Below are 23,393 nucleotides of genomic sequence, written 5' to 3'. Positions count from 1 at the left end.
CTATGAGAAACATGTGTGTGACATACGGCACCTAGAAGATCTAAAGACTTGGCTATACTGGCTGGTGGTTGGGTTATCCTTGGCAGTAAATCTGTTGTTGTAAAGAATACCACAACAGTGATACTGAAGGACATCTAAAAATTCATGCCAGTGTTTGCCCTATTGTCTAAAGATATCCCTGGAAGTGGATTCAAACTTAAACATGGGAAATTAACTTAAACAGTTAATTTTCCATGTTGCATGCATGCAACAACTCCAATAACGCTTTAAAGACACCCGAGACACCCTTGAGGCTATTATTCAAGGAATTTTTTACACTCCACTCCTTCTACTGCACATTAAATACGCATCTGTTTTCAATGCTTTTGCGTGTATGTTTCCTGCTGCCTACTCCTAAACTGTTTAGGTGCAAAGACCCTACAATTAAAAATATTCTTATTTTTCTTTATTAACTAACCTTAAGGGTTCTTTTTTCCCTTCCAGTTATAAGATTAGGGGCCAGTAGTAATTAAGTGGAACTGAAGCATTACTCTTCTTGTGTACGCCTAAAAGGATTTTGGCGCCAATTTCTAAGAAGCTACTGCAAGTGGGTTGTTGTCCTTAATTCCCTCAATGGTGGTTATTTTTATGAAAACCCTCTGGCAATTTGTAGAGTTTAACTATACAAGGCATTTTTGACTCGCTGATATTATAAATGATATGGTATTATGTGCGAGTGGTTTCACTAGGTCATATCGATGGATTCTGCATCTGGTGAAATTGAGTGTTTTTTCTGATAGGTCTATTAGAGAGAGGCTTTAATTTCTGGTAACTAAAGTAGTACATATTGTGAAATCATTTTGACGACTCGCTTATCTCACACTTGGAGAACTTGCAAAGTTGATTGTCTAAACTTTTGGTTCTAATCAGGCTATTACCCATTTCTATAGTCCTTTTTCTATAATTACAATTGTTTCAGTGAGTTAACATTCTCTTAAAAACACGGAGACTGCCCATCCTGATACTTGTCTCGCGTGACTTTTCCATGCTCAAAATAATTTCAAAATATTTTTGATACTTTTCTTTAATCTGTTTGACCAGCTCATGCACTGTTCTAATGACAAAATTATTTAAAGTGTGTTCTACGGCTAAGATATTATTTACTGTGATTTCTTGTTTTACCAAATGTAAAGTTGTCTTCTGTGTCTTTGTGAAATTGAACTGCGCATGCATTTGGCTGTGTGGAATCCTCAGCCTCACTGTTGACATGGATATTCCCATTTCCCTTTCTCTTTTATACAAATAGAATTAGGATTCGCATTCTTGTTCGAGTTCTGTATGCTATTGTTCTTCACTGATTTTTTTGCCATTGCAAACCTAATTTTTTTTCACTTGCCCTCCAAGGTTATGATCTCTCTTTCTTCCTTTGTATATAACCCCTCCTTTTCGCTCTTTTTCTTCCTCCTTTCTCTCATCCTCATATCACCATTACTCTATTGCTGATATTCTCTCCTTCTAATCTCTCACCTTGTCAGTTTTACTATTTTTCGACATTCTAAGTACTTCATGGTCTTTTCCCATAAGTTCCCCTTTTCCTCTCACTGTCACACCTACAACGTGCTAACTCAGTGTTCTCTTTTCCTCTCTTTCAGTAATGTGATCTGGGTGTTCCCTCCCTGCCATAAACCTAAATGATAATCCTCTTACTAAATCTGAAGATGACCCTGAAGCTGTTTGCTTACAAGGCTTTTTAAAGAGTAAACTCCAAAAGAAGCATTGTTTCATGTATGTTGCAATTTACCTACTTTATCATAAGTACCAGTTCTGGCTATACTTATTTGATAACCCCTGAGAGAGATCTAGCAGCCTAACGCAGACCCCTACCCACTACCTCTACCCAGTCTTTTTTACCATACCTCCTTACTTTGGAATTAAGACCCCTGCTTTCACCTTTCCCAGTTGCCTTTTTTCCCCACTGACCACTAGATGGCAGCATTCTACCAACATATTCTTTAGCTTATAAGTATCTAGCCTATAAATCCTAATCCTTTTTGTAGTGACTATTACTGTCCTAATCCCGCTGACCACTAGATGGCAGCATTCTACCAACATATTATTTAGCTTTTAAGTATCTAGCCTATAAATCCTAATCCTTTTTGTAGTGACTATTACTGTCCTAATCCCCTTGCAAAAGGATTTAAATTCGACTATCACTTTCATAATCTTTTTACTAAATATTTGTATTGATAACAGTTTTACCTTTATTTTCTCCCTAGTTTCAACAGTTTAAAGCCAAAACACTTAAGTGTGATGACTGCAGCAGTGTAACACGATAATCATCACTAAAGACAGCCGATACTTTTTTTCTGTTGTACTTGCCTTCCAGCTCTACCCACTCCATTCGCCCTGCGGGCTCACTCCGCTCCCCTACCCCCAAATTCCACCCACCCCCACTGCAGCTAACCTTATACTTCATTAAACCACACTCCCTCCAGTCATTATCCACTAACCAAATTAATCTTGTTACATACTTATCAAGCCACTCCCGCCTTTCCACTCTGTCTTCTTCTTCTTCCCCCATCCCTAATCCCTTATACTTATCTCCTACTAAACAGACCCACCCCTTACTGACCCTCGGTTCTCACTTCAGTCTCCCTGTATTCACACTTAGTACATACCAACTCTCCCTGTATCTACTACCACACTCCATTCACTATGTCCATCTCTAACTTCAAAACACGCTCTAACTTGTTCCTCTTATCTGTAATACTTTGCCCTTTGCTTCTATCCTATAAGCTCACTTACTCCGAATCCCTACATCTAACTAAAATCCCCCCCTTAAAACAAACTACCCCTCTCGCCCTTTCAACTTCAAATTCACATTGTAACCTTACATCCTCATCAGCCTACCTTCAACCTCAATTTCATAGAGCAATCCATTTCAAATATTTCCAAACCAAAAGAACTATCCCTATTCTAGGTAAACTACTGAAACTGTCTCTTATGCTACTACATGGCAACATTCATCCTAACCCAGGCCCAAATTCTAACATCCCTTATTCCCAATCCCCCCATCCAGACACCTCCTGCACCCCCCTCTCCTAGCAAAAACTCTCTCATCATAGCCCAACTAAACATCCGTAGTTTAAATAATGAAATTAGCCACCTACATGCCCTGTTAGACTTGCACTCCTTTGATATCCTATGTCTAACTGAAACCTGGCCCAAACCAACCACTAAGGACAATGCCATTATCCCCCCAGGCTATAACATAGATTAGACCGCCCTAACAAAAAAGGAGGTGGGGTTGAAATATTATATAAATCTGAGCTGCAACTCTCTGCCCTAGATATTACACATCCTTCACCTTGCAATGCTGAAATCCTAATGGCCAAGCTTCTAATTAACGCTAATAAATCCATTTATATTATTTGCTCCTACATCCCCCCAACTAATAACATTAATACTGTTGAAAACATCCTCTGCCGGCTCTCCTCTAATTTCCCCCAAGAAACCATACTCCTTGGCAATCTCAACATTGACTGGAAAAGTTGCACTGCCGATAATCCTACTACCCACATAAACCTTCATGGCTTTTATTAAACCATCACCCACCCTACAGGAACTCACAAACCTAGCAATAAACAAACCACTTTAGATTAGATATTAGTGAACAGTAACCCCCAATTTTATAAAACAGTCATACTTCCCGATATCATCAGTGACCACTCTCTTACCTTTATGACAAAACTAAAAACCTCAATACCCAATCAGGTAAACTTCAGAACCATCCAAAATATAAAAAATCTAAACCCAGTTAACTTTCAAGCGGAACTTAAAGCTTGCGATTGGACCCTACTAAAACACTTACCTCTAGAGAAAGCTGTCTCATACTTTAACAATAAATTTTTACAAATTCTAGAGCACCACGCCCCTTCTTGATTGATCAGAATTAGGAACAAACCAGCTCCCTGGCTCACAAAAGAGACTAGGCAAAAAATGTGACTTAGAAATAAAATCTGGACTAAATGGAGACATACAAAAAGCCAACTGATCACTTAAATTTTCGTCAACTGAGAAATGCCACTAAGAAAGCCATATTCCTCATACAATTCCAACAAACCCAATGTCAAAACCTACAAAAATTCTGGTCAGGAATAAATTACTTCACCCTGGCCACTCAACACCCACCCCATCTAATCTGACTCAACATTCTTCCACCTAAATTGCTGACACCTTCAACAATTTTTTCTCTGAAACTGTCCAATCTCTAGCTAATTCTTTACCAGTTGTATCCACCTCTAACTCACCTGTGTCAACTATTTCATTACCCCTATTTCAACTACAACCCATTCCCACATCTCTCATACACAACCTACTTCTGAAACTCAAACCTTGCACCCCATCAGCTGATCTCCTTCCAGCTGAATATCTGAAATTAGCAGCTGGAGTACTTGCCTTCCCCATTTCTATCTTAACAGAACCATTACAGAATGCTCCATCCCCAACATCTGGAAAGTTTCACATATAATCCCTCTCCACAAGGGAGGTAACTAAAGTGAACTTTCAAACGTCCGCCCAACAGCCCTACTCTCACCTATAGCAAAAATTATGGAGAGATGTATTCATCACCAACTTCTTACTCATCTCCTCCAAAATAACCTTCTAGTAGACTGCCAACACAGTTTTAGACCATACCATAGCACCACCACAGCTCTTTTATCCTTTACTGACTGTAAAAATAAAAATCGAAATAACAATCTCCTGTCCTCTGCCATGTTTAGTGATCTCTCCAAAGCATATGACATGGTGAATCATGAACTACTGACAGACCCACTTAAATCTCTCATTAGATACACAAACAGTCAAATGGTTTCAATCTTACTTAGAAAACAGACAGCAAGCAGTCCTCTGGGACAATGAACTGCCCTCTCTGCTCCCTATTACTCTCTGAGTCACACAAGAATCAAGTTTGGGACCGCTCCACTTTACTATATTCATTAATGATCTGTCAGCCTCCCTTCCTCAAACAACCTGTAACAATATGCTGATGACTCAACCTTAATCTGTGCCGCCTCCTCATCTTCCCAACTTCAAGCCACAACCCAAAAGATATTTATCTTAATAGAAAACTGGTTTCATCAACGCTGTCTCCTCCTTAACCCTAAAAAAAACTAAATTACTATTGTTCACTCCCACTCAAAAATCCCCCACCATAAACTTCACAGTCATCTCTAAAAATGGTACATTAATAGCTCCGGACATAACCACCAAACTTTTAGGTGTAACAATTGATCACAATCTTAATTTTGACACTCCTATCAACTTAACTATCAAATCAGTTAATAGAAAACTGGGTTCCCTGTACAGAATTAAACCCTTTCTTACACCTTCAGCCAGGACTACTATTGCCCAAACTCGCCTAATCTCTACCCTCCTCTATGCCTCACCAACTTATAAAAGCAATATAAATGAGCTCCAAAAGCAATATAAATAAGTTGGCAGCATCTTATAACATAGCCAGATTTGTCACTGATGCCCCACTTCGTACCCACCAGTGCAAAAATCTCAAACTTCTCGGATGGTTAGAACTGCAAAGCCAATTTTTTTCAGCATCTCAATCATTCACAAGATTCTGCATCATCCCTCAAATACTCCCATACTCAGAAACCTTATTAGCCACTATCAAAATCTTCTAACCTTACGATCTGCCAACAGAGTACTTATCTCTACCCTAAAAATAACAAATCTGGGGACTGCCTATTTACTAACTCGATTGGTAACCCTTGGAACAAGCTTCCAAGAACTAACATCCCTGACATCCACTCCCCTTTTCAAAAAAACAACTTAAAATCTTCCTAAAATCACAATGGCTATGTCCATGCTCAAATCCTGACTGACACCGTCTCCTTTTGGCTTCTCATTTTTAAGTCTATAGTACTTGCTTTGTTTATTTCCCTTTAACTATTCCTAAGAATTTTTGTTAGCCCATGCAACAACTCTCTACCTATGTTATTTTATTCTCTATGACTGTACTTGTAAAGAATATGTATACTAAAGTATTGTTTAAAGTTTAAGTTGAGTCTTAATAGTCAAAAAAAAATTTTTTTAAGTATGTTTACAAAATTCCTTTATTGTATTTGAAGCTTTTCTCCCCGGGCCTCTGCTGAAAATGGACATATATCCAGTCGGACTTTCCCAGTCAACAAATGTAAAATAAAATAAAATATATAAAAATAAATAAGACTAGCAGAGTACCAGTACTGAATAAGCTACCTCATCTATGGACTGTACAACAGCATTTTACCTGTATAAATTATGCAGTAGGCCTAACCAAAATAATGAGGGGTGATTATGTGTACCGACAAGTGTAAGTATGTACATAAAAGTGAGCCTATGTAAAATGACTGTGTGTGAGCAGTGCTTGGTCTATTCTTCGCAATAAAATGCATTTCAGCACGTTTCTTTGAAATATATAACAATTCAGAATTAGAAGTTATGTACCTACCATAACGTTCCATGTTAGTTGTCTTCTCTCGCCTTCTTTCTTGCTGGATGGGTTCGGAGCCGATCCTCGGCTCCGACTCGGCACTTGCCAAGCTCAAGAGTCACTTCCACCAGCTCGAGGCAGCCCCATATCCCATGATGCAAGGCGGAGGTTACCCAGATCTCGTTTGGTAGCTAGAGGAAAAAATACCTACCATCTTCCCCCAAGGGAAGAAGAACAACTAACCTGAGAAAAAAACTGTAAGGGAAACCCAGGTAACTAAGTGCAGAGCTAACTGGTGTCCAAGGGAGAAATCTCCGAGAGAAGAGGATAGTTCAAGGTCTGTCCAGGCTAGGGGGACAGGAGGGAGGGACGCAAGAAAGAAGGCGAGAGAAGACAACTAACATGGAATGTTATGGTAGGTACATAACATCTAAATGTTAAGTTGTCAATCTCGCCTTCATTCTTGCTGGATGGGACCGCGTCCCTAGCATCTCTATTCCTGGGTGACTCAATGGAACAGACTCTTGAGAACTGTGGAACCAAAACTCGCCCTGTCCATGGAGGCCAAATCCAATTTGTAATGTGAGACGAAGGTATGAGGAGTGGCCCAAGTGGCTGCTGCACAAATAGTGTCTAAGGGTAGTCTAGCTTGAAAGGCTGTAGATGTGGCTAGGCCTCTGGTAGAATGTGCTTTTGGTTTTGAGATCAGCTGTTTGCCCCTAAGCTGATAAATATAAGAAATAGTGGAAGACAGCCATCTGGATAAGGTCACCTTAGAAACAGGGAGACCTTTCTTATTTTCAGCATAAGAAAGAAAAAGCTGATCAGACTTTCTAGATTGCTTTGTTCTGTCCAAGTAATATCCGAGTTGGCGATGAACATCTAGGCAATGCAATTTTTGTTCCGCCCTGTCAGAATAATTGGGAAAAAATACTGGAAGATCAATAGATTGGTTTAAATTTGTCTTAGACGCAACCTTGGGTAAAAAGGACGGATTAGTTCTCAAAGATACTCTATCCTTGTGGAAGAGCAAGTAAGGGGGGGCGAACACAGAGAGCATGAAGTTCAGACACCCTTCTAGCCGAAGTAATAGCGACTAGAAAGAGTGTCTTCCAAGAGAGAAATTTTAACGAACATGTAGCAGCTGGTTCAAAAGGCGGAAGTATTAAGGATGCCAGCACTAAATTTAGATCCCACTGCGGTGGAGGATCCCTAACAGGGGGTTTAAGTAGGAAGATCCCTCTGAGAAAGGCTTTGCAAAGTTTGTGAGACATAATGTTCTGGTCTGCAAATACGACATGAAAATTCGAGATTGCTGCCAGCTGGACTTTAGCTGTGGAAGAAAAAAGAACCAGAGAGGAAAATTTCAGCTAGGAAGTCCAAAACTGACTGAATAGGGGCAGTAAAGGGATCTATGTTCTTAGACCTTGCCCAAAAGGAAAAATGTTGCCATTTGCTAGAGTAAATCCTTCTGGTAGAGGACTTTAGAGAAGCTACTATGATATCCCTAACGGGATTAGAGATCATAGGAAGCCTGGCTAAGGAAGGAAGTGGAGCAACCAAGCAGTGAGGTTAAGGGAACGAATGGACTGGTGCAGTTGACCCGACTGGTGGGTCAGAAGATCTGGAACTGGGTCCAGATGCCAAGGCTGCACTAAAAGATGTCGATGAAGGAACGGGAACCAAATTTGTCGAGGCCAGTAAGGAGCAATGAGAATCAGCTTGGCTCTCAAGTCGGTAGCTTTCTGAAGCACTTGAGGAATCAACGGAAAAGGGGGAAAAGCATAAAGAAGTCCCCGGGGCCAATCCTGGGTTAGAGCGTCTCTGGGGGGATGGCCTGGAAGTGGAAAGAGAGATAAGAAGTCTTGGCATTTGCTGTTTTGGGGTGTAGCACAAAGGTCGCAGCAAGGAGGGCCCCACTTCTGAAAAATCTCTTCCGCTATAGATTGTTTGAGAGACCACTCGTGAGGCATGAGTATAGCTCTGCTCAACCTGTCCGCTATGATGTTGGTTTTCCCGGGGATATGCGTTGCTATCAGAAACCGCTGAGAGGAGATCGCCCATTGCCAAAGTCTGAGAGCTTCTCGACACAGAGGATAGGACTTGGTCCCACCCTGTTTGTTGATATACCATACTACGGACATGTTGTCAGTGTGAACTGCGATAGTTCCTAAAGGAAGAAAGTCATTGAGGGCTTGCAACATTAAAAGCACTGCTCTCATCTCTAGGACATTTATATGCAGGTGGTATTCGAACGGTTGCCACGTGCCATGGACCATCCTGCCCTGATAATGCCCCCCCCACCCGATCAGGGAGGCATCCGAAGTGACCGTGGCTACCGGGGCTGGGGGGACAAATGGTCTGCCCTGATGGACTAGGGGGGGGGGGAGAAATCCACCAGGATAGGTGGCTCTTGCAGATCTGTGTGACAAGGATCTTGTGACGCATGGGCAACTGCTGGAAGGACCATTGGGTAAACAACATCCACTGTAGGAGACGCATGTAAAAGCAGGCCAGAGAAAGAAGTGTGATGGCAGCTGCCATTAGGCCTAACACTTTCAGGACCAACCTGGCTTGTACCTTTTTGCTGAATAGGATGATCCGAACATGATTTTGGATATCCAGGATTCTTTGATTTGTTAGATTTGCTGACATCCGAGTAGTGTCTAGATCTGCGCCTATAAAGGTAATAGATTGGCAAGGCGATAAAGAAGACTATTCGAAGTTGACAGAAATCCCTAACTGGCTGCAGAGACGCAGTGTGTAATCCCTGGCCTGGAGAAGTTGATGCCTGGTGGTGGCTGTGAGGAGCCAGTCGTCTAGGTACGGAAACACCTGGAATCCCTGACGTCTCAGGTGAGCCGTGACCACTGCCATGCATTTGGTGAACACTCTGGGGGCCGTGGTGAGACCAAAGGGCAGGGCTCTGAATTGAAAATGACTGGTCCCCAGCCGAAAGCGGAGAAACCTTCTGGAGCGTCTGTGGATTTTTATGTGATAGTACGCATCCTGAAGGTCTATAGAGCACATCCAGTTGTCTTTGTCCAGAAATGGCAAAATCGATTGAAGTGTGACCATCCGAAAAGTCGTCTTTTTGACAGACTTGTTTAGTCTGCTGAGGTCTAATATTGGTCTCCAGTCTCCCGTCTTTTTGGGGACCAAAAAGAACTTTGAGTAGATTCAGTTCTAAATGGTCTGCTGGAACTGGCTGGATGGCCCTTTTCTCTAGAAGTTTTGAAACCTCTAGCTTTGCAATTTCCCTTAGACCGGGTGGAACGTCTGGAAGGGATCCTTTTTGAGGGAAGGGGCTTTTCTCGAAAGGTATTTTGTAACCCTCGGATATGATCGACTGTACCCATTTGTCTTGAGAAAGGGAAAGCCAGGCTTCTGGGTACAGTGACAATCTCCCCCCCGACTGCCTCCAAGGGTGAGCAGTCGGGCAACACCTCAGGGATGCTGGAAGGGCTTGTCAGAGAGAGGCTCTCTGCTGCCCTGGTTCTGCGGACCCCTCTGCCCCTAGGGCGGCGTCTGTTATTACCCCTCTGCCTCTGGGGGTAAACTGACCACGTGCGTCAGGCGTGACTCCTTGAGATTTTCGGAACCACATTTTCCCTCCCTTCTGGCCTTTGGGGTAAGGCCTTGAAGGGGTGGAGAAATGGACTCCTACGGCAGAAAGAGTCTTGCCGTCTTGCTCGCACCTGGTCAAAGTGTCCTTCACCTGAGGTCCAAACAAAGTTGTCCCATCGAAGGGAGAGTTTGTGAAGGACGCCTTAAAGGGGTCTGCAAAATTGCAAAGTCGCATCCAGGACTGCCGTCTGAGAGCCACTCCTGTGCCTGCAGCTCTACTCGCTCCATCGGCTGCATAAGAAATGAGCCGCATGGAGGAGTTAGTTATGGAATTTAGGACTCCCAGCTGAGAGGCAATCTTCTCTTGAGCCCCAGCAGCTGACGGATCCTGTACCACCTCACCCAATTCGATGCCACTCGCCCCCTCGGAACCGACAAGGGAAGCCCGACGACTGGATCCCTCCAAGGACGGTCTCAAGGAGGAGATAGGAGTCTAAGACGACGGAGCCGAAAGGAGTGTTATCGGCTCCGAAGCACCAACAGTCACAGTTCCAATAAGCTCCGGCTCCGAGCTCTGAAGGAGAGTCGAAGGAGGAATTTCTGGAGGGTGTGGAATAGCGGTAGTCTGCTGAGACGGGCTATGAAGTATCTGGGCCAGTGCCTGTGATTTCAGCAGTCTACTCACCACTCTCACCAAGTCATGGTCTGAGAGTCTGGAAGACCTTGAGGATCAGCTCCGATGGCTCCGCTCCGAAATTAAGGGAGAGGCCGGAGCCGAATGAACAGACTCCAGCGACGGAGATCTGGATCTCTTTCTCGACGGAGCCATCAGAGCCGAAGAACCTTCGGCTCCAGTTGGAGCTGACAACTTGTCGGCTCCGAGCTGGGTCAGAGATGTGTCGGCTCCAGCCGATTGGCGCCGATACCGAACCTTCAGAGAAGGAAGGATCGGCTCGAGCCGATGTAGACTCCGAGGGAGTCTGAGCAAAGGCTGAAGGCTTGGACACTGAAGCCTGGGCCTTGGGAGGCTTTAAGGGCTTCCCCAAGCCGGACTTATCCGGGGAGCTCTCAGGCTTTAATAAGCCCCTGAGAATAAGTTTATTTCTACGTTCCTGCAGGACTCTCTGGCTGAAGGAGTCGCAAATAGCACAGGAGTCCTGCAGGTGTAGAGGTCCCAGGCAATAAATACAAGAAGTGTGACCGTCTGTCAGAGACATCTTCTGACAGCACGAGTCACACTTCTTGAAGCCTGAGACCCTAGCTTCTTTAGACATGACTGCCTCAACACACACACACACACACACACACACACACACACACACACACACACACACACACACACACACACACACTACACAGTCAGTCCAAAAATTAAACTAGATTAACAAAAAAACAGGTACAGGGAAAAAACACACAGACACACTCAAACAAACCCTGACAGAAAAAATATAGGAGGGGTAAAGACCTAAGGCCCGACTAGCAAAAATATAAATAAAGGGAACGGGACACTAACGGGAATAGGGCTAAGTGAATCGGGAAGTTAAAGTAATATATAAATAAAAATAAAGTACTGGGGTGGACTAAAAGTCTCTGAAAAAAAGGTAGAAAAAATTGACTTACCAGGAGCTGGTAAAACGTTACCTCATGAGCGAAGCGGCAAACGAGATCTGGGTAATCTCCGCCTTGCATCATGGGATATGGGGCTGCCTCGAGCTGGTGGAAGTGACTCTTGAGCTTAGCAAGTGCTGAGTCGGAGCCGAGGATCGGCTCCAAACCCATCCAGCAAGAATGAAGGCGAGATTGACAACTTAACATCAGCTGTTATCAGTTACTATTACTAATATATTCTCAACATTAAAGAAATACCTTATACACTTTCCCATACCCTCCTTTTCCAAGCCTCTTAATCTCTTCAAATTCACTTAAATATCGCGAGATTTGAGACGGAAGGAGGCAATCACTGGTTCTGTAAAAAACAAAAAGAAAACTTTAAGACCCTCCTTTAAACATTTGGGTGTATACACGGTGGTGAATACATGTTGAATCTTCAATACAAACCTCTCTGTATAGTGGTGACACTCTCCAGGATCAAAAGGAAGTTCCTTAAATTAGAAAAAGAAAAATACATAATTTTCTTTCTGCCAGAAACACCAATTTATTACAGAATTTTTTTTTAAATATATTATGCACATGGTATGAGCACTTATTCTCCTCATAGTACTTTAAATTTAGTTTTTTTTTTTTTCAGTTTTTCCCTTTTTTTTTCTTTTGGCAGGGCAGATTCCATCTCCTACTAACTTCTTTTTGCATTTTTCTTTAACCTGGAGATGGGCACTGTAATCACCACATGGCAGGCTGACTTGAGATATTTTTTTCATGCCCTAGTTTTTTCCCAGATAACCCCAGGCAGAGACTCTTGATGAACAATGTCCAAAATGTAGGCTGTAATTTGCCCTTGCCATAACAGTAGACGTTTTAATTACTCAATGCTACTGTAGCCTTTGGCTATATGGGTTGTATCCTACCTAGAATAAGACAATGAACCAGTTCTGGCTACCCCCACATCTACACCCTAACTGTCAATTGGTCAGACCATTTGAAGGAAATCAGCAGTGACAGTGTACAAGTCTTCAGGACTTTCTTGCCTATGAAGAAAGAGCGAGCTTACTCATCCTGAACCTCTCAAGATACAACAGTAAATAAACTTTACATCCCAACAACTAACTATATGCAGAAGAGAAGGAATGGTGGGCACGTACTGCTACTGCAGGAGTGAGGAATTTGAACATCTGCTTTTATGGTAACTGTAACTTACATAATTATACTATGTTCAGAATTCTCACTGCTGCAATAGCTTTCTGGCTATATGGGAGTCATGGACCTGGAAATGCAATCCAGTTTGCAATACTTTGTAAAATCAGTACCAAGATGCTGCCTTTAGACTGCTGTGAGTCCACCCCTTTCTAGTATGTCACTTAAGATGCCAAGGCTCTAAGAGAATGTGGCTTGATGCTGCCCGGAATAGATTTTCCGCACTGGGTATAACCAAAGACAATAGCAGAGGACAACCACTTTGAAATAATCTGTATTGATGCTGGTTTGAGTCTTTGTTCCAGCCTAAGAAATAAAAGCTGATCTGCTTTTCTAAAGAAATTAGCTCTGCAAGGTAGTACTGAAGCTACCAAAAACAACCAACTGAAACTACTGAAAAATAAATGCGATGACATCTCAAGTTACAAGCAATAAAGGGTGAGACAAAGTACTTTGTCGATTTTAACTAGCTGCAATTTTATCAATAAATGTTGGATTTTAACTGCCTTTAAGCGCTACTACTGAAGTTGCTTATGCACAACCACAGCATGTAGAATCATTTCCCCCAGGTTCTGACAATCTGGAGAGAGCAATAATATTGATGGCTCCAGTCAAAGTAAACTCTGAAACAACTTTGGGAATAAATGACTTGTTCTTAATGTGACCATATCTCTATGGAAGACCCGAGATCATAACACAATACAACTGAGATGCTATTTCTTGTAGATGTCACAGCAGTAAAGTCTTCTACAAGATGAACATTAAATCAGCCTCACAAGCTGGTTCAAAGGGAAACCGTTAACTTTTCCAGCCCAAATTTAAGATCCCTGGAAGGTGCCCCTCAGATATAAAACTCACTTTAGAAACTGTTTTACCTAAATAGAGAAGAAAGGGGAGGATCCATACGCAAACTTGCAGAAATGGCTGCAAAATGTACCTTGAAAGAGGAATAAGAAAGGCCAGAGGAAAGTAACTCTCAAATACTTCAGAGCCAGTGTTAGGTAATCACTGATTGGACTCTGGTTATTAGGCAGGTATCAACTAGAAAATCTTTTCTGCTTGAAAATTCAAGAGTTCCCAAGTAGCAAGTTGCCTTGCCTCTTTAATACCTGCTGCACATCCTCATGAAAAATATTTTAGAGGATATCCAAGCAGTCAGCTGAAGTTGCTTGAGATAGGAGTGTATCAAACTCCCCTTGTCCTCTGAACAGGTCCAGTCTGTGAGGAAACTTGTGACAATTATTCTTGATCAATTCAATAAGAAGGGAAAAAGTTTTTCCTGGGCCAAAACTGAGTCACAATTTTTTTGGAGAATATTTCTGAATCTTCAGAATTATCCTGTTTTTCAGTGGAAAGGGTAGAAAAGCAAATGCATCCTTTTTCTAAGACTGCCTTCAAGATGCCCTGCAGCAGAATTTGTTCAGTTGTTTGTTTTGAAAGGAGGCAAAGAGAACCACTCGAGGTGTTCCCCACAAATGGATCAATTTCTGGAAGACTCCTCATTCAATTTTCAATTAACGAAGTGCTTGTCCTGGTCCTCCTCAGCTTGTCTGCCACTATATTGTGTTCTATGAAACGTACAAGACTTGGAAGGGTTAAGGGTGTGCTGTAAAGCCAACTCCCAATCCATCATAGCCAGCCTGCACAGAGCATGCCCTGGTGCCTCCCCCCCCCACCCCACCCCGCTTGCTGATATACCACATAATTGTGGTACTGCCTAATCACTTGAAGAGGTCCTGGAACCACAGGTAATGGAGAGACTTGAAGGCAGGGACCATAGCCAACAGCTCTTTTCAGTTAAACTTTGGTAGTCTGAAGGATTACACAAACTTTGAACCTTTATAGCTCTGGAAACTGGTCCCAAAGCAAAATTTGACACCTATGGTAACAGATTAGTTTGTGGTCCGAGGAAAGAAGGGGAAACCTGGGTTTAGGTAAATGTTTTCTCTACCAGTGTTGTTACCTTATAGCCCAAAACTGAAATTAGATACTCCATAGAATGCAAATGCTGGGTCCCTGTGTATTTTTAAACCATATTTTTCTTATGTTAGTAAGAGGTTTCATGAGAATCATAGAAGCCATAAATACTAGAATCTGAGAAATTCTCTTGCAGAAGCCCAAGGCTAAATGGAGAAGTTCAGTAAAAATTACAGATAAATAACCACCTTGATTTGTGTTAAAAATTACTTAAGATAAAACTCTAAGGCATCCCAGAAACCCCACCCTGTGAAATGGAGTCAAGGAGAATAAAGTCCTGAGCACTCCTCATCTGAAAGCCCAGAACGGTTAAAATAGACATAACCCATGTTAACGATGCTTGGCATCTGGAGAAGGGCTTTGCACTGAAATGGGACACATTTGCAACCTGTGGCAAGAAAGTTATGAAGATGACAAAGAAATATGTACTTCTTATACCAGCACACTCTTGCACACTTAGGGGTGGCTGTATGCCATATAGGTTCATAGGTGTTTACTAGACTAACCACTGGGGCCTTTTTAAGCCTAGCCATGCATCCCAAATCTGTGACATGTTCCGATACTCTTGATAAGTGTAAGCAGAGGCTTGGGAGATGAAACATTTACAAGCAGGGGCCTGGGAGATTAACCATTTACAGGTTGCCTGTGTCCATTAGAGAGACATAGGTGCCAAACCAGGGATGAATTTCTTGTTCCCCATCCCATTGTCCAAGTTGCACTCAAACTAGATTAGGAAGGAACTCTGCTTCACATGGATGGGGAGCCTGTTCCAGTGACGGGGTAGTCTCTGGGATACATATTCTGTATCTCCGGCAGGTCCTATTTATATCACAGGCATGGTTTAAGTCGTTAGAAAAGGCAATTCTGGCATTGTTTGCTTTGTGGCTATGCAGGAGGTCCAGCACAGTGGGGTCTGACAATGGCCTGTATGCCAGCCATAGATCTCCCCTCAAAGGCCTGTAAAAGACAGAATACAGGGATAGGGCCTTGAGGCAGTCTACAAAGGGCATTTCACTTATTCCCTGTATTTTTTCAGTGAGGAACCTCTCTGGACGTTCTAATTGTTGGATATGCCTGGTTAGGTATATATCAAAGGGGGCACTGTACTCAATTATAGGTCTGACGAATGCCGAATACAGTGGACCAATGACTTCCTTAGACTTAGATGCCATACCTTTGTTTATAAACCAAGTAACCAAAACTTGACTAATTACCACTCCACGAAGACACGAAGTACACCAAAAGGATTTTAATACAGCAGCACAACAACAGCTCCAACACTGACCTAGGTTTCGTCCTGTAGACTTCTTCAGAGTGTTAGAGCTAACTCAATTTATACATGCTTTGATTAAACAATTAATAATTTGATAAATTAGTAAATTAGTTAATTAGTTACACTTGGCTATTACACTCAGTGCAAACTAAAGACAAGGAAAAGAAAAAGAAAAAGAAAGGGATGTGACAAATACAAGAATGATAAAAATAAAAATAAAAATGTATAATAATAATATACTTGAACAATATATACATTATGTATTATATGTAAAACTAAAAAATACCTATTGTTTACAAAATTTCTAAACATTATAAAAAATATGCATACACTAAAATTAACCCCTATATATTTAACATGGTTCATGTAAAATGTTATATAAACAATTGCAATATGATACATGAACATTTTGTAACTACATGTAATGCAATTAAAATCTGTTATGTGTTCATAATAATCTATTGATGAAATACTAATTCAAAAATAAGGACCATATAGGCCGTTGTATAATTAGAACCTTAACCTATTGAATCCTGCCCAAATGGCATAACATTAACCTAAAATATTTTGTAGCCTTAAATAAGGTTTGATAGTTATAAATTCATTAAGGCCTGGATAAAAATGTGCATTTAATATTAGTTGCCATTTGAGCTCACAAACATCAAGGTGGTACTCTGTTAACCTTCCTTGTTGATCTTGTACTAATTGTTCTATTATACAAAAAGAAAATTTGTGATCTTTATGTGTAATAATATGTCTAGCTAAGGCATTCGTGGGCTTTTGATGTTGTATATCAAGGACATGTTCTTTTATTCTGTCCCTGAATTTTCTACATGTCTTGCCCACGTAAAATGCCATACATAATTCACACTTAGCTAAATAAACTACATTTCTTGAATGGCAGTTAAATCTACCCCTAATCAATATATTGGTATAATTAACTGTAATTTTACCCCCTGTTTTCATTACAAAATTACAAGTAGAACATCTACCACATTTGTTGTTCCCTCTCAATTTACTCATATTATTCTCTGATTGACATGCAGACCTTTCAAAAACTTGTTTTAAGGCTCTATCCTTACGAAATACAAATTTTGGTTTTTTAGAAATGAATCCCTGGAATTCCTTAAGCTTGGTAAATGATTTCCAATTCTTTTCTATAATTCTAATAATACCATCTGTGTCTGCATTGTATGTCACTACATATAGAGTGTGATCATCCCGTAGATCGTACCTTATTGAATTAGAGTTATTAATAACTGATTGCGAACTGTTAAGAATCGGTTGAATACATCCATTAATTCTTTTAGTTAATATTTCCTTTTTTATCTCTTCACAAAATAGTGGAGGATAACCCCTATTCATAAATAATTTTATCATAAAATCAATTTCTTTGAAAAATTCAGCCTCTTCACTAACCATACGTGCCGCCCTTATTAACTGACCTTTAACTATTGATTTTTTCTGATGTTCCGGGTGCCAACTATCGTAATGCAGATAAGAATTTGAAAATGTTGGTTTTCTGAATATTTTAGATGAAATTTGCTTCTTATCTTTGTTATACATTAAGTTCACATCCAAATAACTAATCTCTTCTTCACCAATTTCATAAGTAAAATTCAGAAACCAAACTGTTCGGTTAATATATGCTATAAATTTCTCTATATCTTCCTTTTCACCTTGCCATATAATAAAAATATCGTCCAAAAAACGAGTATATACCTTAATCGAAGACCTGTATTCACTATTAAAAATATACCTATTCTCCCAATACGCCATGATGTAATTGACGTAAATGGGGGCACATGCTGCCCCAATTGCCACTCCAGTTTTCTGGCAAAATTTATATCCTTCAAAAAATATAAAATTGTTATTTAGCACCAACTCCATTAGCCTCACATACAAATTTATTTCATCCTGATCATAAACTCCTGTGACCAACAATTGTTCTTCCAGCCATTCAAGACCTATTTCATGTGGAATGACACTAAATAAATTCACCACATCAATTGTCAAAAACAAAAATTTGTCCAAAATAGTGTCATTTCTAATTTTATCCAAAAAGTGCCAAGAGTCCTTAGATATATAAGGAAACTTGTCCAAACCATTTTTCAGTTTTAAATCTAGATATTGACTAATAAAGGACACTTTGCTCCTCTTGCCATCAACTATAGGTCTGAAACGGACATTATCAAGGCCCTTATGTACCTTTGGGATACCAAAGATCCCACTAATCACAGGATGTTTATTTAACATGAAAAAGTATTCTTCCTCATTTATTTGTCCCTGAAATAACATATCCTCTAGGGTCATATCTATTTTGTGATATGCTAAATGGATCTCATTAATGCTTACTTCTACATAATTGTCTTTAGACAGCATAATTAACATTTCATTATCATAATCAATTTTATCTGTTATTACGGCTCCATTTCCTTTATCGGGCTTCATCACACGTATATTTTTGTTACTACATATATATTCAATACTATCAATATTTTCTTTCTTCAAATTATTATAATGTGTGACATTACTTGTTTTATATAATTGCCTTATTTCCTGTTCACACAAGTTTTCAAAAATATGCACTAAATTATTATATGGTGGAGTAAAATAACTAGGCTTGTGTAGTTTTACAGGTCTAACACTATATTCATCACGCTTTTCAAACCCAAAGTATGCTAGCAAATTAAGTTTACGCGTAAATAATTTCAAATCTTTAAGTGTTTCTGCCACATTCCCTCTCCTGCAAGGCACAAAGTTAAATCCTTTGGATAGTATATCCACATGCTGTGTATTAAACTCAAAACTAGAATAATTATATAACTTAAAATCTTTAGAAATGTTAAATATAATTGTAGGATTAGATAAGGAGGTAATAGGTTCATCCGTTAATACATTCTGACAAGAATCGGCACTTCCTTCATGCCCGTGAGTGTTAATTAAATCATTATTGTCATCGTTCGCTCCTTCTATGAATTCACTACCATTCCTTTCCTCAAATTCTATTTCTTCATTAATGTATTGCTCGTTACTATAAAACCCGATTGTTGATATAACTTGTTGCTCGTTATATTCATTAATCTTACTGTTAAATTCTGAATGTATTTCGTTTGAGTTCTCAATATCGTGTAAGGTCATTTCCATCAAAATTCTATCGTCATTATCAGGGTGTATGGCATCCACCAGATTATTTCCTATTGCCTGAAGGTCATCTTCTTGTACGTTATTATAACAAGTGTTTTGAAAACTGTTATTATCACCCTCATTAATACCACATACCATTCTATTACTAAAAACATTGACAGCGTTAATATTCAGACTGTCTGTCATATATGGTAATTTGGACGAATTCAATTCATTATTGTTACAACTATTCCCTACTATTGATTGATTGTAAGTAGTGTCAAACATTGTACTTTCACTCTCAACATGTACGGAATACAATACATCCGTTACTTGAAGCAAACTTGTCTGCGTTAAATTAATGTCCTTATTATTAGCGGACAAACAGTTAACAATATCACCATCTAACAGACTATTTACATCACCATTTATGCTGAACAAGTTGTCATTAGTTTGACTGCTGTCCATATCGTAACCCATATGGTCACAATAGTCCATCATAGCATTAAATGTTGCGTTTAAATTAAAAATGTCGTTTTCTTTCGTAACAGAACACCAAACAGTCTCGTCATCACTGCCGCGTTGTTTTGAAAAGTCGTCACAAAACAAATTTACATCCACCTCATCGTCGTTTGTCACTTCATTAAACACACTAACTTCAATATCTACCACGTTGTCAGAGTCATACAGTAAGTTGTTTCTAAGAGGAGTTATCGAACAACTTGAATATACACGTCCCGAAAGTTTTTTTGCCCCACTAGTTAAGCAAACTGCACAGTCTATATCACATGTCGAGTTGTCGTGTATCCAAAAAACTTTTTTATTTACCTTCTTGCTGTCCTTTGCCAGTCTCCCTGTTGTTCTCCCCACCGATAATCCATCCTTGAATTCGTACCCATTCGAAATTTTTCGCTTCCACGAACAGGCCCCTGCTGCCTTATTCTCTCCGACCTCCTTGGAGCTTCTCCTAAAGGGTCTGCACCACGCACCGCGGCACTATAAGAACCTGTTGGAGTTTCCGTAGCCGCCCCATCCTGTAAGTCGTCTTCTTGATTGGTTAGTTCATCTGTCGAGGAAATACGAAGCTTGCTATTGATCTCAAATGGATACACCTTCCCATTCTTATATGCCACAATATCACGCTGCAACTTGTCGAACTTTTTGTGATATAATATATCACAGTTCTTATCAATGTCTTTCACTGTATTAACATAGTTTGTAAAATACTGATCGAACAACAAGTCGTGCGTGATTTGGTCATGAATACTATCCAGATCACTCAATAAATTTTCAATCCTGTGATTATTGTATTTTACCATAACTTGCATAATTTGTATGCCTGTGGCATCAAAGATGCCGTGCAGTTCTTTAATCATTTCGGGATTATTGTGACAACCATTTGGGTACCGCCAAACCCGAAGGCCTTTAGGTACAAGCCGTAGTTCGATGTTACGCTCTAAGTACCCATTGTCCAATTGTATACGTTTCAACTTAAAAAGTTTAATCTCAAAATCTTTCATTGACTCAGATAGTGGTTTATGTTGTATTTGGAAATCAGCTTGTGGCATGTTTTTCTCTGTCCCAAAATTGTAATTATTTGTCTTCCAACGGTTACGATTGTTGGCCACAATAGATTTTACAGATTTTGATGCCCCAACTTGCGTTTTGGGATAAAGGTTGCAACCTTCAGTGTCCAGAGAACCCAATGGTTCAATCGCTGAGGATACAGGCATCTGTTGGGTGAGAGGTAAACCCAAACTACTGGTAGAACATATACCATTAACTTCATTGATTCTGTTGGAAAGTCCTTGTATAAGCAAGGTATGTTCACGCAATTGTTTGTTGACTTGCTGTAATAACCCTTTGATGTTAATTGGCGATTCTTCATCCTCCATGGCACAAAAAAACGATTCACAAACCAAGTAACCAAAACTTGACTAATTACCACTCCACGAAGACACGAAGTACACCAAAAGGATTTTAATACAGCAGCACAACAACAGCTCCAACACTGACCTAGGTTTCGTCCTGTAGACTTCTTCAGAGTGTTAGAGCTAACTCAATTTATACATGCTTTCATTAAACAATTAATAATTTGATAAATTAGTGAATTGGTAAATTGGTTAATTAGTTACACTTGGCTATTACACTCAGTGCAAACTAAAGACAAAGAAAAGAAAAAGAAAAAGAAAGGGATGTGACAAATACAAGAATGATAAAAATAAAAATAAAAATGTATAATAATAATATACTTGAACAATATATACATTATGTATTATATGTAAAACTAAAAAATACCTATTGTTTACAAAATTTCTAAACATTATAAAAAATATGCATACACTAAAATTAACCCCTATATATTTAACATGGTTCATGTAAAATGTTATATAAACAATTGCAATATGATACATGAACATTTATTTTTGAATTAGTATATCATCAATAGATTATTATGAACACATAACAGATTTTAATTGCATTACATGTAGTTACAAAATGTTCATGTATCATATTGCAATTGTTTATATAACATTTTACATGAACCATGTTAAATATATAGGGGTTAATTTTAGTGTATGCATATTTTTTATAATGTTTAGAAATTTTGTAAACAATAGGTATTTTTTAGTTTTACATATAATACATAATGTATATATTGTTCAAGTATATTATTATTATACATTTTTATTTTTATTTTTATCATTCTTGTATTTGTCACATCCCTTTCTTTTTCTTTTTCTTTTCTTTGTCTTTAGTTTGCACTGAGTGTAATAGCCAAGTGTAACTAATTAACCAATTTACTAATTTATCAAATTATTAATTGTTTAATCAAAGCATGTATAAATTGAGTTAGCTCTAACACTCTGAAGAAGTCTACAGGACGAAACCTAGGTCAGTGTTGGAGCTGTTGTTGTGCTGCTGTATTAAAATCCTTTTGGTGTACTTCGTGGAGTGGTAATTAGTCAAGTTTTGGTTACTTGGTTTGTGAATCGTTTTTTTGTGCCATGGAGGATGAAGAATCGCCAATTAACATCAAAGGGTTATTACAGCAAGTCAACAAACAATTGCGTGAACATACCTTGCTTATACAAGGACTTTCCAACAGAATCAATGAAGTTAATGGTATATGTTCTACCAGTAGTTTGGGTTTACCTCTCACCCAACAGACGCCTGTATCATCAGCGATTGAACCATTGGGTTCTCTGGACACTGAAGGTTGCAACCTTTATCCCAAAACGCAAGTTGGGGCATCAAAATCTGTAAAATCTATTGTGGCCAACAATCGTAACCGTTGGAAGACAAATAATTACAATTTTGGGACAGAGAAAAACATGCCACAAGCTGATTTCCAAATACAACATAAACCACTATCTGAGTCAATGAAAGATTTTGAGATTAAACTTTTTAAGTTGAAACGTATACAATTGGACAATGGGTACTTAGAGCGTAACATCGAACTACGGCTTGTACCTAAAGGCCTTCGGGTTTGGCGGTACCCAAATGGTTGTCACAATAATCCCGAAATGATTAAAGAACTGCACGGCATCTTTGATGCCACAGGCATACAAATTATGCAAGTTATGGTAAAATACAATAATCACAGGACTGAAAATTTATTGAGTGATCTGGATAGTATTCATGACCAAATCACGCACAACTTGTTGTTCGATCAGTATTTTACAAACTATGTTAATACAGTGAAAGACATTGATAAGAACTGTGATATATCACAAAAAGTTCGACAAGTTGCAGCGTGATATTGTGGCATATAAGAATGGGAAGGTGTATCCATTTGAGATCAATAGCAAGCTTCGTATTTCCTCGACAGATGAACTAACCAATCAAGAAGACGACTTACAGGATGGGGCGGCTACGGAAACTCCAACAGGTTCTTATAGTGCCGCGGTGCGTGGTGCAGACCCTTTAGGAGAAGCTCCAAGGAGGTCGGAGAGAATAAGGCAGCAGGGGCCTGTTCGTGGAAGCGAAAAATTTCGAATGGGTACGAATTCAAGGATGGATTATCGGTGGGGAGAACAACAGGGAGACTGGCAAAGGACAGCAAGAAGGTAAATAAAAAAGTTTTTTGGATACACGACAACTCGACATGTGATATAGACTGTGCAGTTTGCTTAACTAGTGGGGCAAAAAAACTTTCGGGACGTGTAT

At 39.6% G+C, this 23,393-nt stretch overlaps 1 protein-coding gene across 7 annotated transcripts in view; it reads right to left on the bottom strand.

Annotated features, from left to right (window-relative positions):
• The window catches only part of LOC122816697 (eukaryotic translation initiation factor 2-alpha kinase 1-like), a 1,078,686-nt gene that overhangs the window by 903,396 nt on the left and 151,897 nt on the right, over positions 1–23,393 (bottom strand). For all 7 annotated transcript variants that reach the window (XM_044089674.1, XM_044089672.1, XM_044089671.1 and 4 more), the window contains 2 exons: positions 12,095–12,138; positions 11,903–12,002 (listed from right to left, as the gene is read on the bottom strand). In XM_044089674.1, coding sequence (XP_043945609.1) covers positions 11,903–12,002; positions 12,095–12,138 — 144 coding nt within the window. The remainder of the gene's footprint in view (positions 1–11,902; positions 12,003–12,094; positions 12,139–23,393) is intronic.

The sequence above is a fragment of the Protopterus annectens genome, chromosome 12.part0, assembly GCF_019279795.1.
Source record: "Protopterus annectens isolate FY-2018-M chromosome 12.part0, PAN1.0, whole genome shotgun sequence".
Classification (NCBI taxonomy): domain Eukaryota; kingdom Metazoa; phylum Chordata; order Ceratodontiformes; family Protopteridae; genus Protopterus; species Protopterus annectens.
Note: the sequence above shows the minus strand (reverse complement) of the source record. Positions and strands in the feature narration are given on the sequence as shown.